The following is a 17548-nucleotide window of genomic DNA, read 5'->3' as shown; positions in this document are numbered from 1 at the left end:
ACACTGTAAATGATGTAACTAATTAAGTTTCCTCTTCTGACTGGCTGCTAAAAAGCTTAGAGCCAAATTTGTGGTCCACCCAGAGTAAACGAGTAGAATCTTATAAGCATTTTGTACATGTTTTATTCCTGGTTCTTCTGTTACTAATTCCTTGGTGTATTTTGTGGATTCTTTTAAGCCACCTTAAACAATTTCTGGAACAAGGTTGTGTATAAACAGATAAAGTAAACTTTTTAAATGCAAAAAAATAGGGACTTCCCTGGTGGTGCAGTGGTTAAGAATACACCTGCCAATGCAGGGGACACAGTTCGAGCCCTGAAGATCCCACATGCTGCGGAGCAAATAAGCCCATGTGCCACAACTACTGAGCCTGCGCTCTGGAGCCTGCGAACCACAACTACTGAGCCCACGCGCCACAACTACTGAAGCCCTCGTGCCTAGAGCCCGTGCTCCACAACAAGAGAAGCCACCACAATGAGAAGCCCGCGCACCACGAAGAAGAGTAACCCCCACTCGCCACAACTAGAGAAAGTCCACACACAGCAACGAAGACCCAAACGCAGCCAAAAATAAATTTTTAAAAATAAATTTTAAAAAATAAATTTTAAAAAATAAATTTTTTAAAATGCAAAAAAACCCCTGTCTACCTAGCTTTTTTTATTTTAAAAACTGTCATACATTCAGTGGGATGTTCATATGAGATGTACAAATTGTTTTTTTCTTTTACAAAGACCACACCTATAAAACTCACCTCGTGTATATAATTTTTTTAGGCAATCCCTGTCCCTTGTTACCTTTACATGTTCCTCTGGACCCCTAGAGCTCACCTGACATTTTCTTTTTTAAAAAATTTTGGCCACATCTCATGGCATGTGGGATCTTAGTTCCCCAACCAGGGATCTAACCTGCGACCCCTGCAGTGGAAGCATGGAGTCTTTACCACTGGACCACCAAGGAAGTCTCCACACCTGACATTTTGATAATCATTCTTTTCATGTCTTTATAGTTTTACTGCTTCTCTACATTTCCCTAAATGATAGACTGTCTTTTATTGCCAAATTCTGAATTTTCCGAAGATTGTATATGGAATATACAATCATATACAATGCATAGTGTATGCATTTTTCTGACTAGATCCTGTAACATGATTGTTAGATTTATTCACAGAGGTTCATGGTATGGTGGTCAGCTCATTTCCACAGCTCATCAGTAATTGATGGGGTGAATAATCCAGAATCTACTCTTCCAAGATGTGATTTCAAGAAAATGATACATATCTTCTGTGCTTGGCTTAATAGGGGAGTTTCTCTGCACCTCATCTCACACTTGTCGGTGGGACTATCTCTCCTGACTCTCCTCCCTCCCATTTACATGCCACATTGTGGCCTGATCTAAATAACGAATGTAACTTGGGTTTCTATCATCCTATGTTCTTAACTCCAATATTGACTCCTTTTGTGATGTGTGTGATTTCTGATGTGATGTGTGTATAAAGTATACAATTGGAAGGAGCCTTTTGAGGTATGGGTGTCAGTTCCATCAAGCATGAAATAAAGCCTTGTCTGGAGGCTGACTCCATGTCTTAGGAGCCTTCACTTTTTTTTTTTTTTTGAGGCTTCACTTTCAGTCATTGCTGTAACTGAGCCACGATTGATCCATGCATGCTGATAAGAAGAGGCAGACATTTTGGGGATCTCCTGCCAAGCTGACCTGAGGTGACACAGTTGGCATTAGAAACTCTCCCCCTCCCAAAATGAGTATCTGGTCTTGGAGATAATGTGCTATAAATATGAGTGAGCTGGGACTGTCAGTTTGACACACCATCTCTTTGTGAGGATCCACTCGCCAAGGCATTGGCCACAGGAGGCTTTGCCTGAGTGGACAATTTTCACCTCATCATTGGCGACCCCGGGGTAATCTGAATGCCTCCTTGAGGAGACTGGTCTTGAAACTGAACAGACCTATATGGAGCCCTTCCCAGTGACAGAAGCCCTGAGTCCCTGCTTACTGGTGATTAAGAAAAAGATGGTGGCCCATGCACTTATGGGCAATTAATCTATGACGAAGGAGGCAAGAATATATACAATGGAATCAGCTAGTACTGAACACCCCCTTCCAGAAAGTTCCAGGAAGGAGTGAAGTCTTCATCATCTTTTGCCCTCATGAGTCATTCCAAAGCTGTGATGAAGTTGGCCACTGCTGAGTCCACAGACAAAACTTACAGGAGAAAAATCAGGGAAATGAAGATTGACACGAAAGAAGGAGTCAGTGGTAAAATGGGTGGTAGGAGAACACATAATAAAGTGTTGTCATCTCTTTTATCAACAGCAGCCGGGTGTCAACAATGGTCCCGCATCCTTCCCACCTGCAGGGAGTTAGCTTTGTATCTCGAAATGGAAGGGTAGTGGAACAAAAAGAGTAATAAGGGATGAAGGGGAGAAATCTGGTGGGAGAGGAGTGTTGGCTTATGGGTTTGAGGCTTATTGTCCTGCTTGGACACCAATGCTGAGCCCTTAAGAAGGGAAAGGGCACAGATGAGTTTGGGGTGAAGAAGGAAGGTGAACACTTGGGATCCTCGACTATCTCATTACCTACATCCAAAACTCAGAGTCTTCGCTTTACCGCCATTGTTTTTTATATTGGGTGTCCCATTGTCAAAGGAAATTGGTAATGGATAACTGGTTCATTCCAGGAAACTGCTTTATTGTGGCCCTCAAGATTCTCTTTAAATCCTTAAGGGAAGTAAAGACTGGAGCACCAGCTGCACAGGAACATTAAAATACAGACCAATCTACAATAAGTATAGTCTCTAGATGAGAGTCTGGCAGAGTTCTTGACCCTGATTTCCCCTCCACCTCCATCTCTGCAGCTCTGTCTGTTACTGAACTCAAGTCCTTGTACCTGACACAGAGTGAGGCCAAACAATACCAAAACATCGGAGATTGGAGCAGAAAAAGGCTTATTGCAGGGCGAGGCAAGGAGATGGGTGGCTCATGCCTTAAAAACCCCGAACTCTCTGAAAGCTGTCAGCAAAGACCTTTCATAGGAAAGGTGAGGGAGGGGCGTGGTTAGTTGTTGCAAACTTCTTGGTATCAGATCCTTTGTTCTTGAGGCCAGATAACGGTGTTCCTGTAAAGCTCCACCAAACAAGACTGGCCTGTATTTCTTATCCTCTGTTCTAACAAGAAAGGGCAAGGTCCCAAGGCACAACTTCACCCTCTGAGGTCCAGGTCCTGGCTAAGAGAAGGGGGTCCCTGCTCCAGCCAGTTACCCTGTCAGGTGAAGAGGCAGATCTTAGCTGGCGGTGCCCTCAGGGCCAGGTCCACAGACCCTGCCCAGTCGTCATCACTGAGGGAGCAAGGCACCAAGGACCCAACTAGCCCTCGGGCTCCTCAGGCTGCCCAAACGGGGTGGTGGACGTGTGTGGGCATGTTTGCAGGGTTCTGCAAACCGCGATCCATGCAGACTGCCGCCACCACTAGGTCACGGAGGTGGGGATGAGGGGAGACGTTTGCCGTTGCCTCAAGGCCTGGGCCCCGACAGTGCGCGGCGGTGGCAAGGGCTCTGGAGCTCTGCAGGACAGAGCCCCCAGCCTTCCCCGCCAGGGTCCCCCAGCTCACCCGCCCGCCTAAGGCCAGAGGGCCTGGGGGCGGGGGAGTCCGGGATCCGCCTCTTACCACACTCTCCGCTGGAGGACCACCACCAGTCATACCGTTAGCCCAGCGGGACCTCTGACCGCCTCGCTCAGGTCTGGTGCTAACCCCTAGCGTTCTGGCGGTAACGGTTGCCCGGTAACGGTCGCGCTGTAACGGCGCGTGCAAACAGCTGCGTGCCCGCCCGGCCCCTATTACGTGTCCACTTCCTCAAGGTTTGGCGGTGTGTGAACTACATTACCCAGAAGGCGCTGCTCTCCCCGGTGGCTGTGCTCGGCCAAGAAAACAGACATTTCCGCGCGCGTGCGGAATCCGCTGGGCGGGACTTTTGGCGTCCGCTTAGGGGATGTCGTTTTGGGGTCTGTTGGGTCTCTTCGCCTGGTCTGAGGCTCCGGAAAGCTGGTTTGAACTGGGGTGACGAGAGTGGGAAGGCGCGAGAGGAGGCAGGCGCTGCACTGCACTGAGGCGGGTCTGACGTTCGGGCAGCAGCGCCCGGGGGTGACCCGATTCTGGGTCGGGGTCAGGGATGCCTGGGGCCCGACCTGCTCCGCCGCTCCCGGCCCGGCTGCGCCCACAGACTCCGATGGCTGCGACAGCGCCTAGAGTCCCGGCTCAGGTAAACACTCGTCCTCCGGTCTCTCACCGCCCTCACCCCACCGGACACCAAAGGCCCTACTGCTCGTCCCCTGCTCGAGCCCCTGGGTCCAGGTCTGTAGGGAGCTCGTGGCGGGGGAGTCCCCATTTCTGTCAGCCAGTATGATGGGGTGTGGGAGAGGGTTACAGGCAGAGGGACCGGCACAATCAAAGACTTGGAACAGTAACCGAACTGAGAGTCTTAAACTTGAAGTTTCCCTCGAGTCTGCACGGAACAGCTTAAGGGGATGAGTCCCACGTGAAAAGGCAGCCGGAGCATCTGGGCCTTCATTCTGTGGCCGCTGGTGGCCACGAAGGGTTGTGAAGTGGAGAGACTCAATCTATGTGTCAAAGTTTTCCAAAGACTTCTCAGGGAAAAACAGACGGGGGTGGGGGTGATAAGAGTGGAGACTAGGAGACCTGTGAGTAAGGAAGTACAATAGACTAATAGAGAGTGCTGGTGCGGACTGGACCATTGCTGGTGGCAACAGCGGGGAGGATTGATCAGATTTCTTATAGGCTTTAAACATTGAACAGACAGGATTTCCTGCTGCACCAGATGTGGCTGTGTAGGGAAGGAAGGACGATCCTGTTTTTTGGTTTGCAGGGAGCAGGCTTCAGGGATAAGGTTGGGAGTTGGATTTTGGACATGGTAACCCTGAGATGTCCCAGAGTGGAGGTGTCATGTGGGTAACTTGCTCACTCACTCATGGGGTTCTGCGGAGAGATCTGGGCTGGAGATATCCAAGGGATGATGGGTGGTGGCCTGGACCACGGCAAACACTGTGGGTCCTATTTAGGAGGGAGAATCGAAGGTTTTATTTCAGATGAGCCTGGAGGGTGGGGCTGCCTCCAGAGGGGTGGAGTCCTGTGCTCCAAAGTGGTTCTGGCTGGTGTGTGCAGGAATGGAGGGTTATAGGGTGTAAGGACCCAGGTCTGGGGTGGAGACTGAGATGTTCAGTGGTGTAGATTTGCCACTCCAGGCTCAGTAGGCCCTCATTTCCACTCCTTGTGGAGAAAAAGAATACTCAGCGAGGTTAGTAGAGCATCTCCTTTGGTGCCTAAGTTCCCCCAGCTTTTACGGCAGGAGGGATGAGCAGCTGCTCCAGTGCAAAGGCGCCTAGCAGGACTCCCTTCAGGAGAGTATATAGCAAGCAGTTCGGTTGCCAGTTGGACTAGTATCTACTCAATTTTCTCAGGCCCAAGTCCCCAGTTGATTAAATCGTGAGTTTGTGAAATAAATACTCATTTAACACTAACTGGTAAAATTACATATATACGTGTGTACATAAATATGTATGTATATACATACACACTTACATAGGCAATTAAAATAACATCGCTTTAACAAGTTAATCGATATAAACACTTAATAATTGGTTGAAATTTCAATATACTGCTAAGCATTCAATTAAATTAAACATCTTCAATATTGTATTTTCTTAGTTAAAAGGCATGTTAAAAAACTGCATTTTTAATACCTACCAGGAAACCTTTTTTTTTTTTTTTTTTTGGTGGTACGCGGGCCTCTCACTGTTGTGGCCTCTCCCGTTGTGGAGCACAGGCTCCGGATGCGCAGGCTCAGCGGCCATGGCTCACGGGCCCAGCCGCTCCGCGGCACGTGGGATCTTCCCGGACCGTATCCCCTGCATCGGCAGGCAGATTCTCAACCACTGCGCCACCAGGGAAGCCCAGTCTTTCTTTCTTTTTTTTTTTTTTTCCTACCAGGAAATCTTGACAGAAGCATCACTTATGAGGACAGTAAGAGTTGATATTGAGAACTTGTTGCATAGGAATGAGTTTGATGCAGACAACAGCCCCACTGAGTGGACACCATTGTTATCACCATTTGACAGATCACAACACTGAGGCACAGGGAGGTCGAGTATTTGTCCAAGGTCACACAGCTGGTAAGAGGCATCACTGAGGACTGAGGCCCAGATGGTGTAAGGCACCTTGATTGAGGCTTTGGGGCCCAACATTATTGCCTGCTTCTCACAGCCTTGCTTTTCCATAGGTTACTGTGGCTGCAGAATCACCTGCAGACCATGAAGAGGTAAGTGAAAGGTGTCCTCGGTCTTCACCCTTTTCACCTCCCACCTGCATGGGGTCCAGGATTGTAGTGTCTTGGGACTCTACCTGCTACTCTCCCTACCCTGCCATCTGAGATCCCTGGAAGGTGGTCATCCAAGGTCAGGTCCCTGAGTCCAGACCAGGAATTATACGGATTGGTTTCCATTTCTGGCAACCAGTGGCATGACACTTAGAAGAAATTCCATTCACAGTGGTCAACATTAGAAGATGCTAGAGGTGAGGTTGAGCTGGGAATGCCCAGGCAACCTTAGGTCTCCATTATGTCTGGTGGAAACAGCAGGAAGCAGGCGTTAGATCTGGAATGGTGGGCTGAAGAGGTGGGTCTCTATTCGGAGGGTGGTGGGAGCCATAGAAGGTTTGGAGCAGAGGAGGGAACTGACCTGACCCAGGCTTAACAAGCATTTTCTGCTGAAGAGTAGAGAGCAGACTGTTGGGTTACAGGGAGACCAGGGAGGAGGCTACTGCAATAGTCCAGGTGAGTGTGGGTAGCTGGACCAGAGTAGTGACAGTGGAGGTGGGAGACATGTTGGAGTCTGTGTCTGTTTTTTTAAGTAGGTCTGAGCAGACTTTCTGATGTGGAGGGTGGGAGAGAGAAGAGGAAGATTCTGGTGACTCGGAGATGTTTGGCCTTAGTAGCTAGAAGCAGGGTTAGTACTACTATGTCAAAGTCAGCGGCAAGAGTAATTTTCAGTGGGAATATTAGGAGCTAGGTTCTGATTGTTGAACTGAGATGCTCCAGAAACCCTTGAGTGGATTCATCCAGTGGATACCTGGGCGCACACATTTTGAGTTCAGGTGAAGCATTCACATTGGATTCACCCACAATTTGGATGGTGTGTGGACCAGGATAGAACTGAGATCAGATTTGGCAGGGGGCACCTTCAGGTCCTGCGGCAGTGTGTTAGGTGACAAGGGAGGAGAGTGTGGGGCCGAGGACTGGGTCTCTTGCTAGATGGGGTGGTGGGCTTCACAGAAACACATGAGGGAATGTAGTGGCCATTGGGAGGCATTGTAGGAGTGAGGAGGATCTGGCTGGTGGCCAGGGTTTCCATGGGGAGTGGATATGAGACAAGGCAGTGAGATGACAGCAACCCTGGTGCTATTGCTTATTCATCCAGCTATGGGCTCCCCAGGCTCTTGTTCTTATCCCCACTGTGACCTGGAGGTTAGCACAAGATCACACAGGGTCCTCTGGGACAGCTGTTAGGCCTGATGTGAGAAACAGGTGAACCTGGGCTTTTGTTCTTTTTTTTTTTTTTTTTTAATTTTTTTGCCCACGCTGCGTGCATGTGGGATCTTAGTTCCCCGACCAGGGATGGAACCCAAGCCCCCAGCATTGGAAGCACAGAGTCTTAACCCCTGGACCACCAGGGAAGTCCCTGGACCTGGGCTTTGAATAAGTGTCAGAGGAAGCTGAGACTGGTGAGGGGACAGCTTTGCAACACAGAAGTGGAAGAGGGCTGAGTGTACCTGAGATCTGCGCGTCATTTCGGGTGGCTGACGATGAAGCATGGATAAGGGCCAAGTAAGGAGGCCTTCAAAGCAGGCCTGGAGGTTGCCCCTGGCAGTTAGTGCCTTTGGAACACTGGAACGGTAGGATTCTGATTGCACTTGCCAAGCCCCCTCAGGATGCCATGTGCACACTGGCACATGGTGAGGCCAGGGAGATGCAGGATGTGGTGTAGGGGATGGTGGTGGCAGTGAGGGGTTGGGGTTGTGAAGGGAGGTGTGGTGTAAAGAACAATGTACAGGGCTTCCCGGGTGGCGCAGTGGTTAAGAATCCGCCTGCCAATGCAGGGGACATGGGTTTGAGCCCTGGTCCGGGAAGATCCCACATGCCATGGAGCAACTAAGCCCGTGCGCCACAACTACTGAGCCTGCGCTCTAGAGCCCGCGAGCCACAAATACTGAGCCTGTGTTCCACAACTACTGAAGCCCTCTTGCCTAGAGCCTGTGCTCCACAACAAGAGAAGCCAGTGCAATAAGAAGCCCGTGCACCGCAACGAAGAGTAGCCCCTGCTCACCACAACTAGAGAAAGCCTGCGTGCAGCAACGAAGACCCAACACAGCCAAAAATAAAATAAATAAATAAATTTATATTAAAAAAAAAAAAGAACGATGTACATGTTGGGAGGGAGTGTCAACTGATGGCCCCAGGCCCTTGGACTGGGGCCTGAGGGGAGAACGGTGACTCAGTTTTGGTTGTGTTTGGGAAGCACATCTAGAGGATCCCAGGTAAGCTGTCTGGCAGAAGGGTGAGGCTCTGCAGGCTAGCACCAGAGCTCAGATGACATGTGCCCCCTACCTGTTGTTGATGAAGGCTGAACACAGTGATCGATGGGACGGCCATCAGAGGGTGGGCATCAATGGCACCAGGGCCTGGGATCGTCTCTGAGGTGGGGAGCTTGGGAGGAGGGTGGATATTTGGGGAGATGCTTAGAGTCCTGGGAACGGAGGCTGCACATAAACTGAACCATCCCCATCTTGGCAGGGCCGAGTGACGTTTGAGGATGTGGCTGTCTACTTCTCACAGGAGGAGTGGGGGCTCCTTGATGAAGCCCAGAGACTCCTGTACCGCAGTGTGATGCTGGAGAACTTCTCACTGATGGCCTCTCTGGGTAAGTTCCTTTCACCCCACAGCTTAGGCGGGGCTCTGCTCTTCCCCTTCTCCAAGGGCAGGTCTGTCCTTCCCAAAGCTGGTCCATGGGTACTGCGTCCTTCCCTGTTTCCTGTAGTAGGCGTTGTGAGTGAAAGGGGTACACTACCCCTTCTGTCCCCAAGCTGCTGCTGCCCCAAAGTTGTGCAGGCAAGGATTTGGGGATCAGGACTGTTGTAGTCCGACTGATGGATCACACGCTACTGGCCTCTCCCTGGCCTGGTGATGCTGTGGAGATGCATGGCAGTCCTGTGCCCCCAGTTCTGCCCTCTTCCTTTGGCTGACATGGGATCTGCCTGTGCCAGGAATTCAGGTACCAACACAGCCACTGCTTGACTGGGTTGTTCCTGCAAGATCCTTCTCCAAGCTTTTTGTTTGTAATATTCAGTCTTCGTCCCTGTGGGCTGCCGTGGAGCGGGTTGCTTTGACCTGCCTGCCTTGTTCCTCCCTTAGGACTCACTTCTTCCAAGACCCATGAAGTTACCCAGTTGGAGCAGTGGGGAGAGCCCTTTGTGTCTGCCTGTGGAGTCGTGATCACAGCCACGCCAAGAGGTGCTTGGAGGGAGGAAGTGGGGAGAGGGAACTCGGGGATGGGTTCAAATCATACCAGGAGTCTCTCCATGGTGCCCTGATGTTTTGGTGTCAAACAAGGGGCCAAGGCTGATTTTCTTCTTTTCTTCCTCAGCTCTGCCCGCTTCTCAGGGTTGCTGTGGTTTCTGACCCAGGGCTGTCCCCCACCCGTCCTCCACTGCTCCCTCTGCAGTGCTCACCAACAGTAGACTCGTTTTGTGCTCTTTTATGACATGGCCAGGCAGGTGCAGCCACGAGAGGAAACACAGGAGAGCTTAAGGAAAAAAACCAAAGTTTATTATGCTCACAGGTCCAGAGAGACAGTCACTGCACGCCGAGGGGGGGGTCACGTGGGAGGAGCGCGAGGGAGCGGGCTCATCAGAGCAGGGGGGAAGCAGAGGGTGAGGACCTGTTGGCAAGTGTTTCTGTTGGTGGTTGGGGGGAGAATGCAAGAAAAGGCACGAGGGGATTTATTTATTTATTTATTTATTTATTTATTTATTTTGGGCTGCGTTGGGTCTAAGTTGCTGCTCGCGGGCTTTCTCTAGTTGCAGAGAGCAGGGGCTGCTCTTTGTTGCGGTGCATGGGTTTCTCATTGCAGTGACTTCTCTTGTTGCAGAGCGCAGGCTCTAGGCACACAGGCTTCGGTAGTTGTGGCTCGCAAGCTCTAGAGCGCAGGCCCAGTAGCTGTGGCACATGGGCTTAGCTGCTCCGTGGCATGTGGGATCTTCCCAGAACAGGGCTCGAACCTGTGTCCCCTGCATTGGCAGGCAGATTCTTAACCACTGCACCACCAGAGAAGTCCCAAAACGAGGGGATTTTATTGGTGCATTTAAACGTACTAGGTCACACTCAGGGGAGGACCAGAAGGGCAACTTGTTGCAGGGACCAGCCTCCTCGCACTGGTGCACTGGCGGGGTGCTCGCAGCCTCTTTGTGGGGATGCCGAGGGAGCAGGAAAACAGGGAGCTTCAAAGGTTGCAATATAGTTGACCCTGTGGTGTCTCAACATCATTATCAACTCTCATTGTGATGGGTGACGCTTGCCACCTGGGTTGTGGCGATGTTAGAGGTGACAGGAATAGTATGTTCTTGCCGCCAAAGGCAATCTTTGACAAAGGTGACAACTAAGAAGGGTCCTACCAGGTATATAATGAGGGTTTGAAACCCAGGCCGCAGCCAGCACGGCAGGTAGTAGGGGAAAGGCAAGAGAACAGATCAGGCACCTCCGGGTTTAAGGGAGTCTTTTGGAAGCTTTTGGTTATGTTATGAAAGATTTTTACCACTTGTCCTAATCTTCGTAGCTTGGCCTGTAGCTGTCCTGAGCCACCTTTCCTGGCTAGTAAACAATCATGAGCCAGTCTGTTATCCATGACCATTTGGGCTCAGAGACCTGTAGGTCTGTTGAATAAGAGCCAAGGTTTCCTGCAGCCTTTGTACGTGATCTGAGAGGGCCAGATCAGCCTTTGTTTGACAAAGGCTGCTGTACTAGTGCCAAAGCCGATGTCTCCTGTGGCTATCACAAGTCTGATTAAGATGGGAATAAATAGGGACTTCCCTGGTGGTCCAGTGGTTAAGACTCCACACTTCTGCTGCTGGGGGCATGGGCCCGATCCCTGGTTGGGGAATTAAGATCCCGCATGCCACACGACATAGCCAAAAAAATAAAAATAAAATAAAATAATAAGATGAGAATAGATAATTGCCTGTTTTGCCCAGCGTCCTTGGGTTGATGGAAAAAGGGAGGTACCTGGTGGATAAAGAACTGGAGTGGGGAGGGGACCCAGTCCGGGTCCTGGCAGTAATTGTGGGCTGGGCTGTTTAAATAACTCATGGACAACTTGGTAAATGTATGTTGGGTTCCTTCAAAGGTAAGGGCGAATTGGGGCTGTGACTAAGGGGTCATAGGCCTAGAATAAAATGTACTGGGCCAGATCCACTGTGGCCAAGTAGTCACTGATGCCCTCTTGATGTCTTCAGTTAACTGGATTATGTTAGGTGTTGGACCCCTGATGGGGAGAACTTGAGCTTTAAGGTTTCGATAATCAACAGTTAAGTGCCACTCCTGTTAGGGAGAAATAGCAGGAATAATCTCCCCTTCTTTTAGTAGATCTTGAACCACCAGCCAAAGGCCAGTACCTTGTTTCAGGTGATACTATGGCATGTTTACTACCTTCACCAGCAGGGGCAACTCCAGAGGTTCTCACTTTGTGAGAGGGACTTGAGCTTGTTCAGGTGTCATACACATCTGTCTCTCATAGGAAAACCCAAGCATCAGGGGTCACCGTCATGGGCCGCTGTTTGATAAAGATTGTTGACACCTGGTGCAGTTTGTTTGCCATGACTAGTTCTACCAGTATCACCCTGGAGGCAGGAGGGGGCATCAGCAACTCGGGAAAGAATGCTAGGCATTGGGGGTGGTTACCCGCACACCAGGCAGCGGATGTGATACGTCAGAATTTGTGAGTCAGGGTGTGTGGAGCTCTCATGGCACGTCTGGAGATAGTTCCATCCGTGGCCTCCCATTTAGTGTGAGATATACCAATAAGGTTAAGCAACAAAGCTCTGTATTGGGATGGGCGCCTGCAAGAACAACTCCTGGACTCTGTGACAAAGAGGGCCTCCTGATTTAGAAACGTGCTCAGGATTCTTCTTGTCTGAATGCCCAAAGAACTGACAGATCCATTGAACCATTCCAGTTTTTGCAGAGGAGCACATGGGCTTCCTTGATCGTTTCCCACTGGGCATCTCCAGGCCATGAAAATCCAATTCAGTTAACGGCAGGGCTTCAGATTCCTCATCTGAGGCCTTTATAATCCCATCAAAAGTTTTGGTCTCTGTCACACCTACCCTGGCGTTTGAGATGCCCTCTATCCTCCCTGGGGTCCTTCAGGCCCAAAATATTAGGTGAGAATTGAACTTGGAGGGCCAAAGTATCTTTAATTATGCATCTTAGAATCTTTCCAAATGCTGGCAGCTGCCTCATCTCTGGGCTGAATGTGCACCCATGTTAAATGCTCTCAGTTACCAATCAGCTCCCTTTCCCCACCTCTTTGAATGAAATCTTTAAGAATCATTGGTATTTCTAGTCTTGTGAAATTGCAAGTTTCACCTTATAATTCCTTGTGATCTCCTATGTTCTTGAGCTGCTGGGTCTGAGAAGACCTTGGATGCTTCCTGTGGCCCCTCTCATAGGCAGCAGCTTCCCTTTCTAAGGTGACTTCAGCTGGGTCGGGATCCATTCAGGAAAGCTCTGGTGGCCAGATCTCCTTTTCCGATCATCCCTAGACCTCGGGAGCTAAGCAGTAGTTGGCATGTTGATAGGCAGTGGCACTAAGTAGAGCCCAGCAATGTTGCAAAGGTATTTTCTTTTTCTTTTTCTTTTTTGCTGTACACGGGCCTCTCACTGTTGTGGCCTCTCCCCTTGCGGAGCACAGGCTCCGGACGCGCAGACTCAGCGGCCATGACTCACGGGCCCAGCCACTCTGGCATGTGGGACCCTCCTGGACCGGGGCACGAACCCGTAATCCCCTGCATCAGCAGGCGGATTCTCAACCACTGCACCACCAGGGAAGCCCTACTTTTCTTGAATAATTGGCTCACCTCCTCTGGTTACTGGGAGTTGCTGGAATTAAATGTTCCTGCTAAGATCCTGGCCCGTAAGATCTTGAGCCACTGATCTCCAGGAATGGGGCCCCCAGTACCCATGGGATCAGGAGACAAAAGCAATAGCAGTGAAGAAGCGGTTGCCAGCACCATCGACCTTCACAGAGTGCCATGGTGGACTTCTCTGAAGGGGATGCAGCATCACTGGTTAGGACTGAGGAGAGGAACATGAGGAAGGTGTGAGGGGATTTCACTGGTGAGTTTAAATGGCCCTCGGTCTCAGTCAGGAAGGTAGGTAAGAGAACTTGTGGCAGGGGCGCACCTTCTCACACTGGTGCACATGGTGGCATAGTTTACAGCTGGTTTATGGGGCTGTTGAGGCAACAGGAGAATGGGAAGTTTTCCAGGTCACAATACAAGCTTTCACTCCATGTTTCATGAGGTGTACACATATCCTTAATAGTCCTTGAACACCAGCTACTTAATTGCCTTCAATTTTTCTGGGCCTGGACACACCCTTCTGCACTGTGTTCCTGTGTCTCCAGCAGGTGAGCCCTGGTGAAAGCCATTTGCAGAGGAGTGTGTTGGAGACCCTGCCTTTCCTCCCTGGGCTGCACCCCATCCTGTATCCTTGCTACTCATGAGTCCCCCTGATCTGTGAGGTTGTCAGGTCCTGCACTGCACAGCGAGCTCTCCCTCACCCTGCCAGTAATCCTAGGGACTCCATACTGGCTGTGTCAGACACGTTTGTGAGGGTGCTGCCCCATCCCGCCAAAGTCTACGTACTCTTCATCAGCATTTCTCTGCTTTCAGGTTGTTGGTGTGGAGCGGAGGCTGAGGATGTGGCACCTGAGCAGGGTGTTTATATAGAGGGAGTGCTCAGAGCAAACCTTCACCAACACCAGAAGCTGAGCTCTGGAGAGAAACCCTCAAGAAGAGAAGAGGGTGAGGAGGGTGGGAAGCTCTCCCCAACTAGCTCTGGTCTTCCCAAGCATCAGGTGGCTCACAGCAGAGGGGAGCCACATAGGAGCACCGAAAGTGGGGAGGGCTTTCACCCTGCCAAAAGGCATTACAGATGCAGCGAGTGTGGGAAAGCCTTTGGTCAGAAATACTTACTTGTTCAGCACCAGAGACTACACACTGGAGAAAAGCCTTATGAATGCAGCGAATGTGGCAAATTATTTAGCCATAAATCCAACCTTTTTATACACCAAATAGTTCACACCGGTGAAAGGCCTTACGGGTGTAGTGAATGCGGAAAATCTTTTAGTCGCAATGCTGACCTCATTCAACACCGGAGAGTTCACACTGGAGAAAAGCCTTTTAAATGCAGTGAATGTGGAAAGGCCTTCAGGCATAATTCCACACTTGTTCAGCATCACAGAATCCACACTGGAGTGAGGCCTTATGAGTGCAGCGAATGTGGGAAATTCTTTAGCTTTAACTCAAGCCTCATGAAACATCAGAGAGTTCACACTGGAGAAAGGCCTTATAAGTGCAGCGAGTGTGGGAAATTCTATAGCCACAAGTCAAGCCTAATTAATCACTGGCGAGTTCACACTGGAGAAAGGCCTTATGAGTGCAGCGAATGTGGGAAATTCTTTAGCCAAAGCTCTAGCCTCATGCAACACCGAAAAGTTCACACTGGAGAAAAGCCTTTTAAGTGCAATGAATGTGGAAGATTCTTTAGTGAGAATTCTAGCCTTGTTAAACACCAGAGGGTTCACACTGGAGCAAGGCCTTACGAGTGCAGGGAATGTGGGAAATTGTTCCGCCACAGCTCCAGCCTTGTTAAACATCGGAGGATTCACACTGGAGAAATGCCCTATGAGTGCAGCAGTTGTGGGAAATCATTTAGCCAGCGTTTCAACCTCATTCAACACCATAAAGTTCACAGTGGAGAAAAGTCTTGAATGCAGCTAATGTGGAAAAGTCTTTAACCAAAGGTCCACTCTGATTCAGCAACAGAAACTTCACAGCTCAAACAGGCCTTATGAATATGGGGACATGAAGAAAGGTTGCAGCCAAAGTCTTAACCCTGTTTGGCACCAGGAAGTTCAGATTGGAGAAAGGACTTAAGAGTGCAGGGCATGTGCTGTCTCCTGGTTAACCTAACTTAAACATAGAAGCTTTGAGAGCAGCCTTTATGAGTGAGCCAACAATTGAATATCATTCATCCAAACATGCACACTGGAGCAGGATGAGAATTGCTGACATCCTGCCCCTCTTGAGAGGATAGTCCTCTGCCTGGCAGCTCTAGTGAGAGGGAGCCCTGTGTTCTTGGCTGCCTCAGTCTGGAGTTTTCATCTCTGAGTTTGAAGCAGGGAGAGAGGGTGTGGCCTTGGTTCAGATGTGACTGGCTCTTGCTGTTCGTCCTATTAGATTTCCTTAAATGTTTCTTCATTTGCTGTGTAGCCTTAGGATCATTTCTAGAGGCTTTAGATGGTGTTTTTATAATTTTTCACCAGTTTCATTGGCAAGCAGGGCTTGCAGAGCTCCTCACACTGATGCTGGAAGTTGATCCAAATATTTAACTTTTAAAGAACTTGCCACCTTGTGTTCTAAATGGTTATGTCATCTCACATTTCCTGGAGTGTATTCGTTTTTCAGTTTCTTCACATCCTTCCTGACCTTTGTATGTAAGACACTGGCCATTCATTTTAGCCATCCTAGTAGGTATGTAGTAGTATTTCACTGTGGTTTTAATTTGCATTTCCCTAATGACTTCCTGTGTATTTGCCGTCCATATATCTTTAGTGAATTATCTGTTCAAAGTTTTTTGCCTACTATTAAGGAATTGTCTTGCAATTTCTTAATATATTCTGGGTGCAAGTTACTCATTTGATATATGCTTTACCAATATTTCCTCACAGTCTGTGGCTTTGGTTTTCATTTCTTAACATTATCTTTCCTAGAGTAGAATTTCTTAATTTTCATGATATCCAATTTACCCATTTGTTTTTTATTGATTGTACTTTTGGTATTGTACTCTTTCTCTTATTTTTGCCTGTAAAAGAAAGCCTTATCTGAGTATGCTATTGGAGTCTTAAGACCCTTTTAAATATCCAGTCTTGGGACTTCCCTGGCGGCGCAGTGGTTAAGAATCCACCTGCCGATGCAGGGGACACATGTTTGAGCCCTGGTCCGGGTAGATCTCACATGCCGCGGAGCAACTAAGCCTGTGCGCCACAACTATTGAGCCTGCAATCTAGAGCCCATGCTCTAGAGCCCACAAGCCACAATTACTGAAGCCTGCATGCCTAGAGCCTGTGCTCTGCAACAAGAGAAGCCACCGCAATACACAATGAAGAGTAGCCCCTGCTTGCCACAACTAGAGAAAGCCGATGAGCAGCAACAAAGACCCAACACAGCCAAAAATAAATTTAAAAATAAATAAATTTAAAAAATAAATATCCAATCTTGTGAAATCTCTGTAAATTTAAATACACATAAAAAACTCTATGTAGAAATGTTTACATATGAACACATTCCCTATCTCTTCTGAGACAGCCTAGAAAGAAGTGGCATTCCAGCAGCTGTGAGCATATTTATTGCCCAGTTATTGGCTTATGAATACAATATTTCAATAAAAAGAACCAGAACTCCTTAAATAAGAGGCTATTTCCAGGTTGGAGCTGGAAAAATATAACACGAGCATAGGAAATATTCTTGCATTAGAAAGTAAAGGAGTACTTGAAGGCAATTTCCTGGCGATCCAATGGTGAGGACTCAGTGCTCTCACTGCTGTGGCCCGGGTTCAGTCTCTGGTCGGGGAACTAAGATCCCACAAGCTGCGTAGCATGGCCAAAATAAAGAAGTACTTGAAGAATAATGTTGATATATTAGCTTTCTATTGCTGTCCTAACAAATTACCACAAACTTATGGCTTAAACAACATAAATTTATATTATAGTTCTATATGTCATATGCCCACTGAGACCTGGGATGGGCTCACTGTGCTAAACTCAAGTTGTTGGCAGGGTTGTGGTTTTTTTCATGGAGTGAAGGAAATTGTTTCCTGCTCATTTGAGTCGTTGGGCCATTTCAGTTCCTTGTGGTTGTAGGGCTGATATTCCTGTTTTTCTTGGTGGCTGTCAGCTGCCAGGTCATCCCTGGAACATGTAAAAACTCTTCAAGAATATTTAAAGGTGAAACAGTACCAATTACACAGAAATTCTTCTAAAACAAGATTCAAACACTTCCCAACTAGTTAAGTGAATGATGCTATTAAAACACTATGGGGCTTCCCTGGTGGCGCAGTGGTTGACAGTCAGCCTGCCGATGCAGGGAGCACGGGTTCGTGCCCCGGTCCAGGAAGATCCCACATGCCGTGGAGC

At 48.9% G+C, this 17548-nt stretch overlaps 1 protein-coding gene across 2 annotated transcripts; it reads left to right on the top strand.

The window, feature by feature from the left end:
• The first annotated feature begins 3924 nt into the window (after window positions 1-3924).
• Window positions 3925-16622, top strand: LOC131744814 (zinc finger protein 773-like). 2 transcript variants are annotated; one of them, XM_059044728.2, is made up of 5 exons: window positions 3940-4269; window positions 6304-6342; window positions 8872-8998; window positions 9490-9588; window positions 14025-16622. In XM_059044728.2, exons 1-5 carry the CDS (start codon window positions 4180-4182, stop codon window positions 15122-15124), a joined length of 1455 nt encoding a protein of 484 aa, XP_058900711.1. In that variant the 5' UTR covers window positions 3940-4179; the 3' UTR covers window positions 15125-16622. The 2 variants fall into 2 exon arrangements, with proteins under 2 accessions (XP_066876072.1, XP_058900711.1); XM_067019971.1 differs by lacking the exon at window positions 6304-6342 and having other exon boundaries at window positions 3925-4269.
• The last annotated feature ends 926 nt before the right edge of the window (window positions 16623-17548 follow it).

Source organism: Kogia breviceps, chromosome 18 (assembly GCF_026419965.1).
Source record: "Kogia breviceps isolate mKogBre1 chromosome 18, mKogBre1 haplotype 1, whole genome shotgun sequence".
NCBI classification, from domain to species: domain Eukaryota; kingdom Metazoa; phylum Chordata; class Mammalia; order Artiodactyla; family Physeteridae; genus Kogia; species Kogia breviceps.
Note: the sequence above shows the minus strand (reverse complement) of the source record. Positions and strands in the feature narration are given on the sequence as shown.

Coding starts and splice junctions, on each gene's coding strand:
- LOC131744814 (XM_059044728.2), top strand. CDS start 4,180: ATGCCTGGGGCCCGACCTGCTCCGCCGCTCCCGGCCCGGCTGCGCCCA. Junction 8,999..9,489: donor CTCACTGATGGCCTCTCTGG/GTAAGTTCCTTT, acceptor TTCCTCCCTTAG/GACTCACTTCTTCCAAGACC. Junction 9,589..14,024: donor GATCACAGCCACGCCAAGAG/GTGCTTGGAGGG, acceptor CTCTGCTTTCAG/GTTGTTGGTGTGGAGCGGAG.